Source organism: Falco biarmicus, chromosome 7, assembly GCF_023638135.1.
Source record: "Falco biarmicus isolate bFalBia1 chromosome 7, bFalBia1.pri, whole genome shotgun sequence".
Lineage (NCBI taxonomy): Eukaryota > Metazoa > Chordata > Aves > Falconiformes > Falconidae > Falco > Falco biarmicus.
Genome location: NC_079294.1, coordinates 51,330,040 through 51,351,673, shown reverse-complemented (window position 1 = coordinate 51,351,673; position 21,634 = coordinate 51,330,040). Strand labels below are relative to the sequence as shown.

The following is a 21,634-nucleotide window of genomic DNA, read 5'->3' as shown; positions in this document are numbered from 1 at the left end:
TAAGCATTTGTCAGGATGTGCCAATCCTTCATGTGCTGAATTTTCTGCATTCAGGAAGAATTTCAGGAGGAGGGAGAGAGGTACTGTTGATGCTAGTCACCTGTTGGGAGGGGAATAGAAAGAAGACCTGGGGGGAACCTGAAAGAAGTAAGTTTCTTATCCCACAGGTTCATTTTCCTGTTATTTATAGGGGGTGGGGGGTGTTGCACTAGGAGCCTGAATAAAGAACATCTGTAACCATGCAGATTTATACATACTTACAGCCGAGTACCACTGAGTACTGCAGCACTACAGGTTTGGCATTACTGAACCATGACGTTAATTTTTGCCCATATAGTTAAAGTTCCAGATGCACTTTTCTGGTTTTATTATTTACTGATTTTACTCAATAGTATAGTTACTCCAACAGTATTGGTATTGCCTCAGTTCAAATGCTAGCTAGGTTGCCTGTGCCATGTGGTACAGAATGTGGTGCTTCTGCTGAACAGAGCATGGGGCCATTAATCATTCTTGAATGTTTATCTGAAAAATAAATTTCCTGCTGACTGTGTGGTTATATTGATGTCCTTCAGGGGACAGCCAAGCTGTATGGAAGAAGGAAGCGGGAGAGTAAATCTGTGCAAAAACTATTCACTTCTTACTGTGGTAGCACCGATAGTGTGTAGAAAATACTGTTCGAACTGTTGAAGGAAAAGGTGCAGGAGGAAATGAGTACGTTACTCAGATCTGGAGGTTCTGCTAAGTGTTGGTTGGTTCTGTTTTGCTCCTCTTGAATGATACCAGGAGGAAAAGCAATTTTAAATGAACTCCCAGTGGAAATTAAGGGTGGATGTCCTTTGACATGGACCTTTTTCCTGTTAATTTGGGGATATTTCTCAAACAAATATATTTATGGTTTTGATTTATTAGTTTATGATTTGCTGTCCATAGTTACCTTTGATTTCTGGCCTGTTTTGTTTCAAACAAATTAATGGAATTTTACAGATTTATTTTATTTCAAGGAAAATAGAATGTTCAGATCTATAAATATTTCTAACTTATTTCAGCAAAGAACATTTTTTTTTTCTATTTAATGTTCAAACTGTTTCACTGAAAATGCCTGCTTTACAAGAGGTAAAGAGATGTTTAGTTTTGTAGATATTGGTCTCTAGAATGTCAAAATTTCTTTTAATGAAGAGAATTTATGGAAGAACAATAGTTTAACTGTTCATTGAGTATGTATGTGCTTCTAAGCCCATAGCTATTGTAATTTAGCAGTAACAACATCCTGGCTCTAGTTGCTGTGAGTGTGTCTACACAGGGAGCTTTTGGGCAGGATACAGGAACGTCAGCTGAGCTGAAGTAAGGCAGTGCAAATGGGAGCACAGGTGCTGCTGCGAGCTTTATCCTCCCAAGGGACGGTGGCCAGAGGCTGGAACAGTGACTGTTCTTTACCAAGTGTTGCTCCTGCTGCTCTGCTGGAGAGTACCTACTGCCTTGGGTGTCCTGGCAAATCATGTGTATGATCACTCCATAACTAATTCTGTCAAAAAATAAGGGAATGATTCTTCAAAAAATGTAATGGTCAAAACACCCCCACCCTCCAAAAAAAAAGTGTCAGAATTGGTTGAGAAAGTGATTATGCAAACAGAAACACTGGCAGTTGTGGGAGGGATGTTAACTTCTGGAGCTGAAGGGGAGCCGGTTGTTGCTGTGGTTATGCTGTTGCTGAACTGCAGGCAGAATGGCAGGCGTTCCTCCAAGTTGGACTTAATTTACTCTGAAGAACCTTAATATTGCCTCATGTTTACATCTTACTTTTCAGCACTTGATAATATCTTGGGGTTTATACGTTTGAAATGTTTTTGCTTGTTTGCTTTGTTGGCAAGGTATCTCCTTGAGCACAGACCTGCTCATTGTAATTCAAGCACTGGTTATAGACTTGGTTTGTTGGGAGTGCCGAGAACCTGGGCAGCATGATGGGTCAACTTGATGTCTTGACGTACACACTCTTGATACACACCTGCAGGCACTGGGTGATCTCACTGATGACCTGTGTGGTTGTTTTTAAAAGCTTAGAGGTACTGCTACCTTCCCCTGTCAGATCCATAATTTGTTACTTCAGTCTGTAGCCTTGCCAGGATAGACCAGTCACAGTCCGATTTAGAAATTACCTACTTCGTTACTCGCAGAGCATTAGACTTAGTACCAGGCAAACCATTTCTTCCAAAACCCTCTTAATTTCCAGGAACCCCTTGACTTTTGGTCAGCCATTCCAGAGACTGAGTGATACTGGGGAGCAAAAAGAGTCCATTGCCTGCACAGAAAAATATTTAAATGTGGTGTGAATCAATGCATAGAAGACAAAGGGAATATGGAAGGTATTTTTTCCTTTTTTCTCTGTGATCTCGGCCCTTTATCCTGACCAAGTTCTTAGTTCTTTTGAGAAAAAACAGCTGTCTTATTTTGGCTGTTACCCAGGGGATGGAAACTGCTTATCCTGGTTATTACTGAAAGCCAAGTGGGAAGGTTTGAAGCCTGAGGGTAATCTGGGGGAGGCAGATGAAAACCCTTCTCTGATGTTTGAGAACATGGTGTTGGAGGGAGCTGATAACTCATGGGCTTTTTTCATAAGCTCATATTTGAATAAAGCATCCTTTGGTGTCTATGAAACCAAGAGTGCTGAGTTGAAGGAGACCAGACCGCTGATTTATTTAAGTCCTTCCTCCTTTAAAGAGTTGAATTTGCCCCTGAAAAGAAGGAGACACAATTGGGAGGACACAGTAACAGGTTCCCAATTTGTAAAAAATGTATTAGAGATGACAAGGATCAATTTTCCATGTCTGTTTATGTAGGGAAGGAAAAAAGGTTCTTTTGCAGAGTGGAAGACCTAGGTTGAAAACTTGGGTGGGTAGGAGGGAACCACTGGAAATGTAGAAGTAGTAAAAAGAAAAAAATGGAGCAGCTTCCCTGGGGATGTTGTGGACTCCATTTCAGTGGAGCCTTGTCAGAATGGATTGAATGACCATCTGGCTGGGACAGCGCAGGGATGCCTCACTGCAACGCAAGGGGCTGGGCTAGACTGTCTCTTGAGGTTCCTTCTGACACGGTTTTATGGTTTCTGTGGTGCATGATCACAAAGTGAAAATATTAACAAGTGGAAAAACTACTTAATGTATTTCAAAAGAACTTTTTGCCCCTAAATTTTAAGAAATGGGGCCTCTGCTTGTTTTTAAATTTCTCAAGTGTGTGCCACAATGCTGCACTGGCCAAGCTGCTTTCAAGTTCTGACTTTGTTCTGGATCTTAAAGGTGAGATCAGGTTTACCTGAATGCTCTGGTTTGCTAAATTTCTTCTAACCTAGTAAAAGCAGCAGTACAAACTGCAAAATCACATAATTTTATCAAATTTTATATATTACAAAATTTACAAAATAATATAAAATTACAAAATAATTTTATCAGAGTATTTTAATACACATTTTATTTTTCCAATTAAAGTTTCATGGTCAGTCTTCATGAGCAGTTTTTTCTTTGCCCCTTTTTCTACATTCATAAAGGGAGGTTAGACACTGGACTGAATTAGGATGTTCCTTGATATTAAGTTAGTGCCCTTTTTTAAAATCCATTTTTGAGTGTTACTTATAAAAGTCAATTAAAAGATTAAGTAGATTTTTCTGTTTGCAAGTAACTGTATCTATATCTATTTTCATGCCATAACCTTGTGACTCTTCACCTTAAAAGAGGATGTTATTTTCTGAAATATTGAAAGGTTTGGTTATAAGTAGGAAGTATAATATTACATCACCATAACTTACACGGGACCCACTGCCGTCAGTGTTGGTAATACAGGATTTGTATGGCATTAAATTTTCAAGTCAGGTGCTAATTTATGACTGTTCAGTCACTTGTCTAGTATGCCATACCAGAAAGCAGTCATACGTTTCATTACACACACAGGTTTTTCAGGTGGACCGTGTTTTCTACCTTAAAACGTTTCGTTTGGTCTTTCTGAAGGTGCTGCAGTTGTGCCTGTGGCAACTGTATTATGTTCACTTTGCTTTCATGTCAGAGAATACAGATTCAATCATCTGTATTACACCTTCATATGTCAGCAGAAAAGAGGAGGCATCTTTTAATGCCTCTGCTCAAGTTACTTTTTGAAAAGATGGTGGTGGTTATATTTTTTCTGAATGACCAAAGTCATTCATGCCAAAGGTTAAAACTGAAGCTTGTTCATGGGAAAGTGAATAGAAGGTCAGTATCCATTTTTCCTCTTAATAGACAAGATAGACGAAGTCTGAAGATGTGATGTGTGTGGCTTGCAAGTGTTACCTTAAGGTGCAATAGGAAGCAAAGAGGAGAGGAAAGCTTTTTCTAGAATTTACCTGGTCACTGGTTTCACTTTGTATCATTTCTTCCTTTTAAGAGGAGTAGAGAATAGGGGAGAGCGGGAGTTCAGAGGGTTGTGTTACAATGGCCCTGCTTCAACACGCTGAGCAGACGGGGAGGGAGCAGGAGTTGTGGCTCACCTTACCGCACTGGAAGGTGACAGCCAGGTTCCAGAGGTCACCTCTGAATTAGAACTGCCTTCTGAGCAGCTTGGTCACACTTGTCTAAGCTGATCTGTCTCTTTTCCAGCTGGTTGTTGTGCCACCTTTTTTTTTTTTTTTTTTTTTTTTTTTGACAATGCATATAAGCCCACATGAACATAGTTATTCTTCTGAGGACCATTCTGGATGGTGAAAAACTGTTCCAGTCTCTGGTTTCTTTGGATATTTTTGTTTTTGTAATGCTCTGAGGTTTGCTTATGTATAAATTATAGAAGTGCTAAACTGAACTCTATTATGGTGAATCTCTGTGTAATACTGCAGAGATTTATTTTTTGTCTTTCGTTTATTTTGTGCTGCTGCTGCTGCTATACTGAGCAATTACTTCTGAAGCATAAAGTCCTTTTGGATGGGTTTTATGAACTAGTATTTGGTAGTAGGGGTAGATCTTCATGTGTGTATCAGACCTCTGCCTAGAATGAGTGGTTGCAAATACAGGTTGTTTTGTTATCGGACACTGATAGATTAGGAAAGCACTGAGGTGTGTATATTAACATTCCAGGTATGGTTTTTGCTCATTCACCCCTTTGCCTTTGTCGGATAGTCTTATCATATTTCATACTGGTAGTGAGTGGTCTTGGAACTACTGAAAAAAAACCCTGAAGTAGGATGATTTGCTTTTGAGAGGCAGATGGATGGGCTGCCCCAAAAATCTGAGGGAGGATATCTTAGAGCCAAAGCTGTTCCTAAACGTTATCAGTAGAGAAATGATTTGTTTGCTGTCTGTGCCTTGGAGAAGGGATGCAGTCACTGAGCTCATTGCATCTATGTGTTGATGAAATGTAAATGGTGGCTCCTTCCTATTCCTTAAAGTCATTTTTGCCAAGCAGTACTGAGTATCTGGGATGCACAACTGGGGTTTAAATTTTTGTTTTAACTATTGGAATTTGTCCTGCTCAAATGATTGTCAGCGCTGGTAGTCCACAGAATCTCACATCCTCCTATTTAAAATAGGCATACATGAATTTATGCCGAAAGGATTTGGGGATTCTAGTAGATTCTGTATTTATGCAGAAAGGACTTCAGTTCTGAGAAGTTCTTGGAGATCACTGTGGAAAGTCTAATGATGGAAGAGCGGTTTGGAGTGTTATGACAGCAAGGGGAGACACTTGAGACAAAACCCAGGCTATCTACAAAAAGAAAACAAAAAGCATCTGTAGCTTCCTGTTTCTGTAGACAAATGCTGTCATATTCAGTGAAGGTTCTGAAACAGATTGAAAAATAACTCATTCTTGGAGCTCTGGGTAGCTGCGCAACAGAATAAAAACATGTATCAGGTCTGTGAGGAGACTTGAAAAAAACCAGCGTGGTATTACACAATTTAGAATCTTCAGCTTTCCTTGAAGCAGTTACTTAAAGCTGTTAGTTACCAGCTAATCTAATTGTCTAATAATAAAAGATGTGAGAGAAAAATAATTTTCTGTCAGTAGTAAATATGTTGGCAATATACCTAATAATTGTATTGTTTTCCTATGCACCATTTTGACATACCTTAGACAAAGTTTAAGTATGTGTACACGTTTTGAAAATGAATTTTCAATCTACCAAGAAAATAGGTGTTTTGGATAGTTTCTAGCTTGATGATGCTAATGAGACTTTATATAAAACTGCATTTGAATACCTATAATTCTACTGAACTAAATTTATGTTTTTTAATGAAAGTTAAGCTTATTAAAGCATTAAATGGAAAATTCTCAGCAGTAATGCCATCACTGCTTTTTCAGATAATTTAGGAGGAACTTGCAAGTGACTTGACACCATGGTAGCGCTCTCTTTGAAGATCTGTGTCCGTCAGTGCAATGTAGTGAAGACGATGCAGTTTGAACCATCTACTGCAGTGTATGACGCCTGTAGAGTCATTCGTGAACGAGTGCCAGAGGCTCAGACAGGGCAAGGTGAGTTCCTCTGTTTGTCCTTAGTCAATTCATTGGCTGAATTGAAAATAAACATAGAGCCATGTTTTTTTGTTGGTTTTTGTTTGGTTTTGTTGTTGGGTTTTTTTACACTGTCCTGTTCCTCCATTTGTCTTTCAGGTTGGAGGTTTTGGGGTTTTGTATAAATCATAAGGCTCTGGAGTGAAATGCACAAAGTGCAAACAGGTTTTTAAGTGACAGAAAGTATCTGGATTCTTTTTCTTCCTTCCATACTGACAGAGGTTTTACTACAAAGTATGCCTTTTTGTGGAATTTTGACTTCTTAAATAAACTGCTTGTTTGTCTGAAAGACCATTTTTCCCTGCTTGGAGAGCAATTTTTTGTGGTACCGTCTTTAAAGCAATGTTTGTGGCAATGCTTTCTAGGAAAACCTGGGCAGACTTGCTTTGTGCCACAGCAAAGGAAGCGGATTACAGAATGGCTTGACATTTCCAAAATGTGCAAAGGGAAATGTTTGAAACCAGTTAATAGCTAAAAGCATCACCATGCTGTGCATACCATAGTCAAAATGCTGCTATGTGTTAAACGAATTTAACTGTCTGTATTTATTGAGCAAATCGGATGAATGCAGACTGAGATACATCTTTATTTGGACAAAAGCTGAGGTTTAAATAGACTCAAAGTTGTCAAAAAATTCAGATTCTTCAGAACCCTTTGCTGCTGTACTGTTTATAATGCCACTGGAATGTAATTCTTAAAGCAGATTGTTTATTAAGTTTTATGCATAGCTCTGAACCTTTAGAGCTTTTTGGAAGATCTTGTCTGAACTGTTAGAGAAACTTACTGGTAATGGACAATATTACTGTCACTTAAAAATGCTTTTCTTGTGCAGTAGTCCTTAGGAATCAAGTTATGGAGCTTTGATTTTCAGATACAATCTGTGCATTTTTACCATACTGATTTCTCAAGGCAGTGATTTTGAACAGCTCTTGGAATCAGAGACATTGAGTAATGAATATCCCTGAACATAATGAACCTCATAGAAAAGCCTAGGAACTCTCCTCAGGTTATACAGTGGGGCTTTTCCTTTATCTGTGATTGCAGTGCAGTTGCGAACTTCAAACAACTTCATGAAGCTGAGCGATGAACAGAAATAAGGTTACTAACATATCCTTTCCCCTTTCTTGTGGCTGTTAAAAATGTGTGTGCTTGCCTTTTAGTTCAGAAGACTCGCAGTGGTGCAGTACAGACCGATCAAACTAGTGCCTGCACAACAGCAAATGCACTTGTCCTGCATTATGACTGTCAACTGTGCACATTTCACTTCTCCAGCAAGCTTGCATGCTGGCACAAAGGTGGCCGTAATATTAACATGAAAGTTGCACAGCTACTACTATTTCATTACTAGGGTGCATTCCCCAGAAATTAGTATCGGAGCACCCTGTACTTCCATGGTAATTCTGTGCTCTGTGCAAGGCACTTTGTATGCTTCTAAAGTTCACAACCTATTTATAGGCACACATTCGAAAATTTTACATAACCAATTCTGTACTGAATTTGTGTCATAAACATCTCTGTACATATGTATCACTTAGCTTTTCAGGGGAATTTTTCATTAAGGTTGGCAGGAAAAGTTTTTCTTCTTACTCAGTTTTGGAAAGATTCTTCCTTTGAAATTGTGCATCTGTAAGTCAGTTACATTTATATTAATTAAGTGTCAGGTCTTTTATATACTTGCATGAGTAACATGTGTTTAATGTAAATGCTGTTAAATGTAAATTGTTGCTATGCATGACATTTAAAGATGAAACATTGCCCCAAAACCGCAGCTATTTTTACCTGACTGTCTGATCAGAGGGTCTGAACACATGGTGAAAGTAAACAAGGTACCCTGCACAGAGCTATTGTAACAGGCTGTGTGCATGCAGCTGGCCAGCTCGTATGGAAAAAGCCCTTACCATAAACTGTACAACTGTGATTAGAGCAGGCTCAGCTGGTCAATGGTAGTTTAGGCTGTTTGTGATAGTCAAGTGTACTCTGTGACAATTCTACATGTGTATGGATGGACCTTCAGCTGACAGTCTGGTCAACGTGGAGTTTGGTCTTCGAAGCCTAAGCCTGGGTTCGTTCTTCTGTGACAATGAAAGTTTTAACATTTGCTTGTGATTCTGAAAGACTCAATTGACATGTGTTTAGTCTGCAGTAGATGCAAATTTTTCCCGAGATTGTTTTTATGGGTGTAATTCTACAATCATAGAATCATTGAGGTTGGAAAAGGCCTTTCAGATCACCAAGTCCAACCGTTAACCCAGAACTGCCAAGTCCACAACTAAATCATGTCCCTAAGCACCACAGCTCTGTGTTTTTCAAGCACTTCCAGGGACAGTGATCCCACCACCTCCCAGGGCAGCCTGTGCCGGTGCTTGACCGCCCTCTCAGTGAGGAAATTTTTCCTATTACCCCATCTAACACAGGATTCGAGGGGCAGCCTCACCAGTGCTGAGTACAGGGTGCCGGTCGCTGCCCCGGCCCTGCTGGCCACGCTGCCTCTGATACGAGCCAGGATGCCACTGGCCTCCTTGGCCACCTGGGCACTCTGTGGCTCACGCTCAGCCGCCACCCCCCGGGCCCTTTCCCCCCGGGCAGTTCCCAGCCCCCTGCCCCCGCCCGCAGCTGCCTGGGGTCACTGTGCCCCACGGGCCGGGCACTGAGCCGGGGTGACCCTCACACAACTGGCCTCGGCCCATGGGCCCGGCCTGCCCAGCCCCCCCACAGAGCCCCCTGCCCCCCAGCAGGTCAGCGCTGCACCCAGCTGGGTGTCGCCTGCAGGCTGGCCAGGGTGCACTCGATCCCCTCACCCAGATCCTCGATAAAGATCCTAAACCAGACTGCCCCCAGCACGGAGCCCTGGGGACGCCCCGTGTGCCCGGCCGCTGGCGGGAGGTAACTCTGTTCCCCACCCGCTCTGGGCTCGGCCATTGCGGCCGGCGCGTTACCCGTCTGGGCCGGTGCATTACCTGTCTGGGCCAGCACATTACCCAGCTGGCCAGTGCGTTATCCGGCCAGTTTGTTGCCCAGCACAGGACACACTGGCCCAGCCACGAGCAGCTGGTTTCTCCAGGAGATGCTGCGGCAGACGGTGCCAAAGGCTTTGCTGAGGTCCAGGCAGCACCACCCGCGGCCTTTCCCCGTCCGCTGGGCGCGCCATGTTGTTGCAGAAGGAGCTCAGGCCCGTCAGGCAGGACCTGCCTGGCATAACCCCGTGCGGGCTGGGCCTGATCCCCGGCGGTCCCGCACGTGGCTTGCGCCGGCACTCGGGGGGAGCTGCTCCATGGCCTTCCCCAGCACCGAGGCCGGGCCCACGGGCCTGTAGTTCCCCGGATCCTCCTTCCTGCCCTTCCTGCAGATGGGCGTCACATCGTCTGTGGGGGCCGCCCCGGCTGGCCAGGGCTGCTGGTAAATGAGGGCGAGTGGCTGGGCGAGCTGCTGCGCCAGCTCCCTCGGGACCCCTGGGTGGGTCCCATCCGTCCCCGCAGGCGCGTGCGTGTCTCGGTGGAGCAGCAGGTCAGTAACTGTTCCCTCCTGGACTGTGGGCACTTCGTCCTGCTCCTCATAGAGAAGCCTTGTATATTTTAAATGCCTAAGCCTGAAGCATCTACCAAAAAGGTTCCGAAGTTTAGCATAAATTCAATATGTGAAGGATTGAAAACTAGCTATATTTTTTTTAAATAGAACTACTGCTTGAAATAGTGTACTATGGTTAAGCCCAAACTGCTTGTATTTTTGGTTAGTCAATTCCAAGGCAAGACCTATAAGCATTTGAAAAAGCTTGTGTTAAAGAGAAGTAATTACAAATATAATACAAATTACACAGTAGATGTGACATGTTCTTGCTTAGTGAAGCTTTTGTTCAAGTCTTCCATAAAGCCTGATCTACCCTGCTGTCTGCTGCTAAGCCAAGTATTTTCTGAGGCACAGAAAAAAATTTTTATCTAATGTTCATTAAGAATGGAAGATAAGTATAATGAAAGCTTATCCGTGGAGCTGTATAACCTTGAATAAAACCATGTTGGCTTTATTAGGTTTTATATTTTTCAATGCCTCTCTGTCTCTTCTGTTCCACAGCCTCTGACTATGGATTGTTCTTGTCAGATGATGATCCTCGAAAAGGTATATGGTTGGAGGCTGGAAGAACACTGGATTATTACATGCTGAGAAATGGGGTATGGTGCAGTTCAGTTGCTTCTTTCATCAACACGTTTTTAGAAAACTTGTTTTCCAAACAGCAAGACTAATGTTTAGCATTTGGAGGGGTAGGAGGGTGTTGAATCTGTTCCTGAAATTGGCCCGCTTCTCTGCTGAACCTCAATAGTTAGTGTTTTCCTGCACCTGGTTGTGACCATGAGCTACTGTGGCCAGTAGAGTCTTCACAGAGTGATTAACATAAAGACAAAAAGTCTTGTAATAAGCTTTGTATTTGAGGTGACCTTGCATTATAGTGTAGTTCTCTTGTGTGCTAAAGATGATGCTCACGTTATGCTTACAACCAGAAGGCATCGCTATCCTTTTTAAATGCTAAACTAGTTTTTGCAACACGAAAGTACTTTGATCTGTCCTGCCCTGTCTAGGTTTTGGTCTTGCTAGCTAGGACAAATTCTAGAAAAATTGCATTGTCAGAACTAAAAGCAGTCACTTCTCAAGTTTGTTACATGAATAAGTTTGCCTATAGTGTAACAAAGGAAAAACCCAGTTTGGGGGGCAGGAGGAAATCCTGATTTAGGTATCTAAGTTAGTGGGCTGGCTTGTGGTGGCTTCCAAAAGCATTTAGAGGCAGTATTGTTTATTTCCTAGGATATACTGGAGTACAAAAAGAAACAGAGACCACAGAAAATACGTATGTTGGATGGCTCAGTGAAAACAGTCATGGTGGATGATTCTAAAACAGTTGGTGAATTGCTGGTTACCATTTGCAGCAGGATAGGTAAGATTTTGGGACCCACATACTTAAGAATTTGGGTTTCTGCTGTATTTGAGTCTTGATTTTTAGGATGTTATGTGTATTACTGACTAGAAATTGGCACATATGTTAAAAAAAATTGTTATCAGTTAACATTTACCAAACAGTGGCTTTTAAATCTGTTGTGCAGGTTTTATGGAAGTCAATAGAGAGTTAGCTACATTCTTAAACTTCAGTATTTAGCACTTGAAGGCACAAAGTTACCTGACAGTACAGTTATAAAGCTTTTATTATGTGATACACTTACATACACTTTCCTGCTATATGGTAGAGAATTAGAATTAAATTTATTTTTAATTTTCACGAGATAAAAGATAAATACTGGTGACTTGGAATATACCTAAACTTAGGGCTCTGTGTTGTTACAATTAAGAGTTGATCACAGTACTATATCATTTGTGAAATGACACATGGAAGCTATCCAGAGTAGCTGGTCATAAATGTGTCTTATTGGTTATAGCCTGTCTTTGTATTTATCTAAATAGACGCATTTTGGAAAACTAATTCTTATTCAACTATAAACATGCATCCAACATGGATTAGTTTAAGTCATCTTAAACTGTTGCTTAATTCTCATTTAGAATTAAAGTGGCCTTAATTTAATTTAGACTAATTTACTTGGAAAGTGAATTAAGCTGAATTTAAATTCATTCATTTCAATTTTGTTTGAGTGTTTCTATGCTGGATTCTAATGTGTTGTAACTAATTTACTTCAAAAAAATGTGACTTATTTTCTTTAATGGGGTCACGTAGGTGAGCATTTAATTTGCTTTCCTGTATAACAAACATGCTTTACCAAGCAGTGGAAAAAAACCAAACAGCACAAAGAAATTAGAGAAATTTAGCACATATGCTAAATGTTGTGAACTGAGTTTTGATTCCATTTCATGTAAAATTCATGGGAAGAATTTACTTTTGAAACTCTAAAAAAAATAATTGTATTTCACATGGTTTCTGTGCCTCAGTCTGTTCTGCCCCATTTCTTCTACACATCGTGAGCAAGCTGAAATTGCTCAGTTCTTAGGAAGTAATTGTAGGCATCCATGAAAGGAAATTTACTATGGCATGTCTCCATTCTGGAATTTACTGCTATTTTTAATTCCATCATGTTTTTGAACTGGCAGTGTCTCCTGGTAGATAAGAAAAAAACCTTAACATCTCTCTGAAAGTGGCAAATGCAGCATATGATGAAGGAATGGTGTATTTGAAGGATAATGCCAGATACTGGAGACATGTCTTGGAATGCGCAAGTTTAGATTATTCTTGGGATCTCCTTCCCCATACACTGTTTTAGCATTTCATCTGGAATATCTTTACTATATTGGAAATTAACCATTGTAGTTGTAATATGTGGAAAATAATATTTCACTTCTCCTAAAACGTATTAAATTTTTATTGTTGCAATCACTGGATTTATTTATAATTCCAGGAATAACAAATTATGAGGAATATTCCTTAATCCAGGAGAGCATCGAAGAGAAGAAAGAGGAGAGTACAGGAACACTTAAGAAAGACAGGACATTGTTGCGTGATGAAAGAAAAATGGAAAAACTGAAAGCAAAGCTTCATACAGATGATGATTGTGAGTAGTGTATTCCAGGATAATTCTTCAATTCATATCTTTCCACAGTACAGTGCAAGAAAACCATACAGGAATGCATTTTTAGATTCCTCAGTGTGTCTCAATTGATCCCTACCTGTATTTTGCATCCTTTTATATATAATGTCATCTGCTACCAGGTATTTTTAAAACTAGCTAAATGGACAAGCTGTTGTCTCTAGCTATGAGATTTAACAGGTCTTTTGAAGTGTTTTTTGTTAATTTTTCGGTAGTGTAGGGGCATGAAGGATCATTTCTATAATGAACTTTTTCTCTCTTTCATTAAAGCTGGATATCTAAATATTGAGGCTTACTGAAAGCCATCAAAAGGTAGTTTTGTCTTTGAAGGTATAAATATTAAGTGTAAACAGAGTTTGCCAAAGAACTGAGACAGTATTTGATTAGTTTTATGTGTAAATTCCTGAGAATATTTTTTTCTGTTTTACATTAAGGCACTAAAATTAACTGTGACTAGCAGGAAGATGTTTTAAAATTGTACTCAGGGATAAGAAAAGTAAACAGACAACAACTGGTTTTAGGGGGAAAGTGTGGTGAACTTTAAGTAATTTTGCAATGAAGCTTTGAAGTTCTAAATTTAGTATTAAAATGGTACTATCGTTGTTTCTTCAACAGTATTACTGGTGCTTTGTGCCATAGGAAATTCTTGTTTCTGAGCAGTGCTGTTATTCAGTTCTCAACACTGTTATTCATTCTTCAACACTGATGACTAGAAATGGAAATGAAAGCAAAATTCTTTGCGGTGCTTCCCTCTCCAGTGGAAATGCCACTTATGACATGATTTTCGCAACCGCTTTTAACACTGGCAACACTGTGTATTTAACAATGTGAATGTCTATGGTTCTGTTACAGTAAACTGGCTAGATCACAGCCGAACGTTTAGAGAACAAGGAGTCGATGAAAATGAAACACTACTGTTGAGACGAAAGTTTTTTTATTCAGACCAGAACGTAGATTCAAGAGATCCTGTTCAGCTTAATTTGCTTTATGTTCAGGTACAGTATGTAGACCAGAAGTATGGGTTCTACCTTGTCTGAGGAAACCTGTGCAGGTTAATGAGAAAAATTTTGTTGCTGAAATGCTCCATCTTCCAGTTCTGGATGTCCTTTGATTTGGCTTTTTGTCTGTCCCTCCAAGAACTACACGATAGTACAGAGCTTTTGCTGATTCTTTTTAATCAAAAACTTTCAAGCCAATATTGGATACTCAGGCAAAAATCCATTGACTTTCACATCCTGTTTCTTTAAAATTCATTAATGCCTTTAGTTTTCTAAGTTGTTCTTTTTAGTTCTTCTCCCCATTCTGTGATGGTTTCTCTGTAATTTAGAATCTCAGGTCAGTCATGCAACCAGCTTTCCGCTTCTCATCTCTTTCTCTTCCACCTGATCAGTGAGGGAGCTGCTTCTACACTCCCTTTCCAACCTTCATCCCAGACAGCGCACAAGGCAGGCATGCTTCCCGTTCAAAACAGACTGTATCACGTAACGTGGTGGGAGGGCACCTAGGCAGCTTCCCCATACTGTTAGAAGTGCTACACGTGCCTTAGCAAAGCAAAGAGGTTTTATTCAGTAGACACTACTTAACTGAAGGCTCCAGTGCAGCTGCCTGTAATGTAGTCTGAAAAAAGCAGGCTTTTAAACTCTTTGTTAAAGTTGTTTTTTTTTTTTAAAGAACAAAACAAAACAAAAAACCCCAACCACAACCTTGAAGGTTTAATGGAATGTTCAGTTGTACTTGCGGCTGATTCAAATGGGATTGCTCTAAATTACACTGTAGAACTCTGAGGCAAAAGATAAAGGTGACATTGCTTGTAAGACCGCATTAAATTTTTCAGGTATTTTTAGAAGACTGTATCACACTGAGCTGTTCTGCCACTTAGCTATTTCTTTCAGGCTACTGTTATGATAGTATGTGTTGATACTGCCTTGTGGTTTTTGTCTATGGATAGATGAGCCTTCTATTGCCACAGCTATAAAATCCATCATCTCGTATGACCGCTAAATTTAAACAAAAGGAAGGAAAATGCTGTTTGCTTTCTCCTGTTGCCATTTCTATAATAGTGATCTAGAGTTTACATACTAGTTATAAAGATCATTTTGCCTGCTATTATAAGGTGGTAAGATAAGAGCCTTTAGATGTGTGTATGTACACACACATATATATGTGTACATACATATAAATGTACATATGGATGTTATATACACATACAGCAGGAAATGGGTGTCAAGTCCTCTTTCTGATGAAAGTTGTTGTGATTGTGGTTTCAGTAAGTCTCTGTAGATATTCACCAGAAAATAATCTAGGCCTTTGTTTATTTTAGTAGTCATAAACACATCCAAAATGGAATAATAAAGACATTCAGACGGAAAAGTGTGTCGCCAGATGCTTGGGCCATGTTCAAGCTTTCAAGGAATTTGAGAGATGTAATAGTTACTGTGGATGTCTCTGACATGTCTTTGCTTACCCCCATAGGCTCGCGATGACATTCTGAATGGTTCCCATCCTGTCTCCTTTGAGAAGGCCTGCGAGTTTGGAGGCTTCCAAGCACAGATCCAGTTTGGACCTCATGTAGAACACAAACACAAACCTGGATTTTTAGAGTAAACACTTCTAAGTTCTAAATTTGGGTGGCCTCGTGTGTAACTAATATTGTCACAGACTAAATGCATTTCAGTACTCCAGGCAGAGGTAATCAGATTCAGCATGTTTTCTGTAGCAGTCTCCCTGCGAAAGGAGCCTTATTGCACAAATTAGCAACACCAGCTGATGAGGGGAGCTTTGGCAGTGGCTCATTAGGCAGCACAGGGCACCAGTTCCCCCTATGGTGCCAGTTTGGTCTGCAGCTGGTTTCCCCAACCACCTGGCAATGTGGGAGAACTGGGATTTTGTTCTTCCTTAGAGGCCTACTTCTGCCTGCATTTAGTTATGCCATGTGTGAATTAAGTGTACAACGGTACATTGTCACGATGTCTGATTTGCTAGGAAAGTACACGAATGTGTACAAAGATGCTTTGCCATTTGAATAAATTTAATATTGCTTTGTGTAGAGGTTAAATTTTCCAAATTTTTTAGTAGCATTAATCAATTGTTCAGATTCATTCCCTCGTGGCTTTGTGTTAATAGATATCTAAAATTGTGCTCTTTTCAGACATGGACAGGAGTCCTGCTTACAAATTGGCCCATCCTTTAACCTTTATTTGACCTTTATTGTGATACCTTACTGCTATCAGCAGGGAAGTTTAGTTTGACTGAAGTTTAGATGTCCCATTTTTCTACCCGTTCTGATTTTGGATTGGTTTGCCTGTAGTATGATTAACCAAGGTCTGGAGCCTGAGGAAGGGAATGTAGGAAGGTAAAAGAAAGCTATTTACTGCACAGTCCATGAAGCTTTGCTTACATATGAGGCTCACCGATACCTTAATGGGATGCACAAAACAGTGGGTGCATATTTGGTTTCTGTCCTGTCTGGCCACGTGCTCACTGCTGACTCTCATTTTTCCTTTATGAGCCGGTGTCTGGGGTTTGCTGTATCTCAGGGAATCACTTTAAAATGGTGGTTTGCTTTGGAATATGCAGTGCTGCAGCACTGGTGGTATGACACACTTTGCGTTTGAAAGATTTTGGTTATGCAAGCATGTGAACAAACATCCGCCAGATCCAGTCATCTTTCCTTTGTACTGTTTGCTACTGACTGGCCCACAAACATTTCCGAACAGAGCTACTGATGTCTCTGAGGGTTATGGGGACCCAGTGTAATAGCTTCAGTCTACTCCTGGTTCTTATTCCCTGGAACTGTGAACAGTTACGCAACAGTCTTCCTGTGGGATTTGCCCATTGTCTGCTTCCCTTCTCCCTCCACTCGCTCATTCCTGCAGCAAACCATTAGGGTATTACCTCGTGACAAGCTGATGTTGTGTCGTCTTAATGATTTCAAGAGTTAGGTGTTCCCAGCAGTAGTTGTTTTTAATTTTTAAAGCAATAATTCCCCACAAACTTAACCAGCAATTTTTGCAAACTGCTGTGCAGAGTTCAGTTGCTTAAATTTTTCTAGGTTTTTCCTAGGTGTTCTACTTGGTCTTCTCAGTGTAAGGGATTTTTTTCTTTTTTTCCTTTTTTTTTTTTTTTTTTATGCTCCCATATATTAGATGTGTTTTATGGTGGACTGAACCTGCTGGCTGGCTGATGTTTCTCCTTTTATGCAAAGCTAGATATTGCATTTAATAGATGTGCAATAGATATTGCAAAAAAAGACTTCCACCACAGAATAAAGTTATCACACATATGAAGTCCATTATCTTTTTTTTTTTTATCCTAATGGAAATGAAAGGTATAAATAACTATATGTCAGAAGAATGTCACTCCAGTGGAAATCATTTAGAACTGGAATTCCAAAATTTAGAACCTTGTTATTTTCTGCAGGGAATCTCTTACTTTTTTTCCCCCCTTTTCTTCCCCTCCCCCCACCCCCCCCCACCCCATTTAAATGTTTTTTGACTGTATTAGAATCAAGTCCTGCAGGTCACTATCCTGGTGTGTAATCAGTTTCATAAAATTAGGGATTTCTGATCTAGAAGTGATTCTGTTTTGCCCTCTGTAGAGGAGCCTGCTCCAGAACTGTAAGTTCTTGGTTGTTGCTTTCTAATTTCAAGTGTACATGTTTATGATTTCTTTTTGTATGCATTTGGCTGTACATAGCCTTCATCACAGCCTTTTTATGAAAGCATGCTTTGGTTTTGTGAGTCCACGCAAGTCAAGTACTCCTAAGTCATTATGAATAATATATATAAATGGTGTAGATAAATGCTGATTATTTTTTTTTTTCTAGAAATGAGCCTCTTGTCCTTTCAGAAAAAAAAATTGGGTTTTTTTTCTTGAAAAAGATTGAGCTTTTTAAGTTTCATCCAACTATTTCCTGCATTTTGGTAGATGAACATTGATTCTTTTCAAGTATGAAAGTAGTTATGATTTATGTAAACTGTGTGCTGCAGCTCAATATGTGAAATACATTTGAGAGGTGTCCATTCACTCACCACTGAAACCTGAACATGCTGCAGATTCCCTTAAGGAGAGTCTGTCAGCTCATGCAGAAACCAGCATGTAACACAATAGCATTAGTAATCCATATCATTGTTTTGAAACAGCTTAGTTTGGTTTGCCATGTCTGCAAGATGTTTATAGAGAGAGATCTTTTGTGTCCTTTTTTGTCATTGATAACTTATTCTTGGCACAGACGAACATTATTGCCTACATCTTGTTAACGCTTTGGTATTGGTTGTTGGAATTTCCTTGAAGCTCATGCCAAAGTAAATTGTGAAAGCTCTCAAACTATCAAATTGCAAATCGTCCTTTTTCATGCCCTTCCTCATACAGCTGAAGTTTTGCATTGTGCCTACAGAGGAACACTGTGTTTAAATTAGCTGAGAGAGGATCTAATGAAGAACTTGTACTATTCATATGCAGATAGGAAAGGAGCACCTAAAGCCGCCCACCTCTGCTTTTTATTTCCAAGCATGCTTGGTGACCAGTAAGCTCACTTATTTAATATAGCCTGTTTTATAGTCTTAAACTGCCTTTTTCAAGAACACTGGATATACCTTTATGCTAATGAAAAACAATAATATGTTGGCACTCATGTATAATCTTCAGAACTGCAGGAACAAACTCACAGCTAATGAAGTTAAATAAACGCTGCTTGCTATTAGATGCTTTTTTTAAACTGAGTTCATTGTCCATTGTAATGATATATAATTAAAGAGATTAAAGAAGATGGTATATTCCAGGAGATTTTGCTAACTCCATTAAACAATCTGCTAAATAAAGTGAAACTATTGTTTGTTGTATTGTAAAGAAAATATCTTAGATTATAGGTGTAGCATTAAAGTAATTTCAGTCTGTTTACAACTAGCATTTTACTCTCTCGGTTGAGGTGATTACTTATCTATTGATTGAAAAATAAGGGAAGGTGATACAAGGAAAAAGCACCTGATCTAACTGGCAGCTACATGTGCAAGAGTATACCAAATGGTGCTTGATGGACAAAGCTCAGATTTGTTTTCTTAACTCTTGATGCTAAAGAAGGTCTAAATAATGTTTGCTCAGCAATGTCTTAGAGTGTATATTAGCTAACAAAGTAAGCAGGCATGCTTAAGAAGGTAATGGTCTTCATAGTTTATCTACATACAGATAGCTGAGAAAATTAACTCTGGTTAATAAAAGATGAGAGTTGGAAGTACATTGATTGCTATCATTTTTCTATATAAATCCATTTCCAGAACTAAATTGAGTTTAACTAGGTTTGGGGTTGGGTTTTTTGTTTGGTTTGGTTTGGGTTTTTGTTTTTGTTTTTCATTTGCTTTGAAAATTAATTTAGCCAAATTGGTTTGAACCTATAAAATTCTGTATAAAAGCACTATGTCTTTCAGAATAAAGGCACCAGCTTTTTAGGATAATAAACTGTATTCAGTTATTATCTACAAAGTTAATTTGGCTCTCCAGCCTTCGCTGTCCCATGATGTGCCTGTGTAAGTAAGTCCTGAGAAGAGATTTCATTATCATGTATTAGTGAGATATAACTACCGGAGCATTGGAAGAAAGATTAGCAAGGACAGTTGTTCTTACTTTGATTTATACTGCTGGAGCTTTATGGAAAGAACAAAGCTGATTATCTCACTACTGAATAGTACTTTTGAAGAAAGCACAAAATCCTGATTTACTCTTTGGAGTTATTTTTATTTGTTGTCTGCAATGGCAGGCTTTTGTGTTTTAAAATAAAACAAAAAAAAATCCCAGCCACAAACATCCATGCCCCCCTGCCCCCAACCCAAGAAACCCCCCACAGAACAGTTGAGCAATTTTTTTTAAAATCTTATTTTAAAAAATCCATCCTTCTTAAAACTTGTAACTTGCTATGATAGTTGGTAGTTCTAGCTTTCTGTGTTAGTAGTGTGCTTGCTTAAATCAAAATGAGGAGGAGACTCTCCAGTCATACTTTTTCTGTGATTCTTGATAGTCCAAAGCAGGGAGGATCCTTAGAAAACATATTTTTGAACTGTGGAAGTTTATTCAGGTTGAAAATGAACTGCTGAATATATGAAATAGTTTCATCAGAGTAGAGTGTCCCAGATAGGAAGGTGCAATCCGGAAAAGAACTGATGTTTGTTAAAGGGTGGTTGATATGTCTTCAAACTGAGGTGTTGTTTGGCTGAGAGAAAAGGTTAATTTTATTGTACAGCGAGGAAGTACAGCTGAGGTGTTTAAAGATAATTTTTTCTGACTATATCATGGAGGCTGAACTTGCTTAATTAACTTTGTATTCAGAGACCCTTAGTATTTGAGTGCTCCAGAAACTAGGACTGGTTATTTTTTACTTTTTCTTTTTTTTTTTTTTTTTTTTGAGATACTGACTGGTATTAAGTGTCCAATGTCTTTGTGGTTTTTCGGTAAGATAGTAGTGTTCTAAAATTTCTTGGAAGACAGAGAGGAAGAACTTGGTCCTGCATGTCAGTAAATCAGAATGCTACTGGAAAGTAACAGCAGTGCCTGAACTCAGATGCAGAGCTGGCTCGAGTTTTGATGTCCCCTCCCTCCCCCAGATTGCACTGAGTGTGTTGGGGTTTAGATGTGAACCCCTCTGAGCTGCTGAGAGACATCATATAGGCTAAGAACAGAAGGAGTCCCAGCTATTACTTACTTTTGATGACTTTTCAAAATACGAAGAGGCATTAAGTGGGGATGTAACTGAAGTGGTTTTCTTCATTATGTAGCTATCCTCTTGCTCTCACCCAGCCAGAGTGTTTTGTTTCACTTGATAGGTATTTTATGCCCATTTTAGGAAGCTTGGGGGACTTAATGCCAATAAAGGAGCATGAAAAGGATCCCCACTTAAGACAGCACCATTAACTACGGATATTTTTTTTCCCTAGCCTAAAAGAATTCCTGCCTAAAGAATACACCAAACAACGAGGGGCTGAAAAGAGAATATTTCAGGTAATTGTGAGGCTGAAAAAACAACTGTAGTTTCACTTCCTTTATGAGAAAAATATGAGCTTTCACGGGTGTATCTCTGTATATACTTGAATTATATAACTATCAGAAAATCAAATGTAAAGAATCTGACAGCTTTTCTTTTCTTTCTTCAGCAGATGTATTGTCCTGATCCTTTTTTCTTCACTGATGATTATTCAGTGTACTTTGTTGAAGGGGAGAGAGTGAATATTCAGTATTCTTAAGACCTTTTTCTCTGTTACATTGAAATGTAAGGATGTGTATTTGTACTAAAATAGAAGCACATTTAGGAAAACCAGTTTTAAAATCATGCCTTCATTATTCCAGCATGAGCTTCAAGTCATATGGAGTTCTGCTAGCTAATGCTTGAGTTCAGTGATGTGTCTGGGAACCGCACAGTTGTAAAAGACTGAAGCAGTTGAGTATAAAATGTACCGATGTACTGGAAGTGGTCTCGAAGTCTGAGTACAGTAGATGCACTAAATATCTGTGCCTACTGAAACACAAGTTTGGCAATACAATAGTAGTTGAAA

General features: G+C 39.5%; 1 protein-coding gene across 4 annotated transcripts in view; it reads left to right on the top strand.

Annotated features, from left to right (window-relative positions):
- Positions 1-21,634, top strand: part of TLN2 (talin 2) — a 203,834-nt gene that overhangs the window by 80,691 nt on the left and 101,509 nt on the right. For 3 of the 4 annotated variants that reach the window (XM_056345115.1, XM_056345117.1, XM_056345114.1), the window contains 7 exons: positions 6,313-6,483; positions 10,588-10,685; positions 11,314-11,443; positions 12,909-13,061; positions 13,950-14,092; positions 15,570-15,697; positions 21,020-21,083. In XM_056345115.1, coding sequence (XP_056201090.1) covers positions 6,348-6,483; positions 10,588-10,685; positions 11,314-11,443; positions 12,909-13,061; positions 13,950-14,092; positions 15,570-15,697; positions 21,020-21,083 — 852 coding nt within the window. In that variant the 5' untranslated portion in view covers positions 6,313-6,347. Of the gene's footprint in view, positions 1-2,342; positions 2,361-6,312; positions 6,484-10,587; positions 10,686-11,313; positions 11,444-12,908; positions 13,062-13,949; positions 14,093-15,569; positions 15,698-21,019; positions 21,084-21,634 lie in introns of those variants that run through there. The other variant, XM_056345116.1, reaches the window with a different exon arrangement.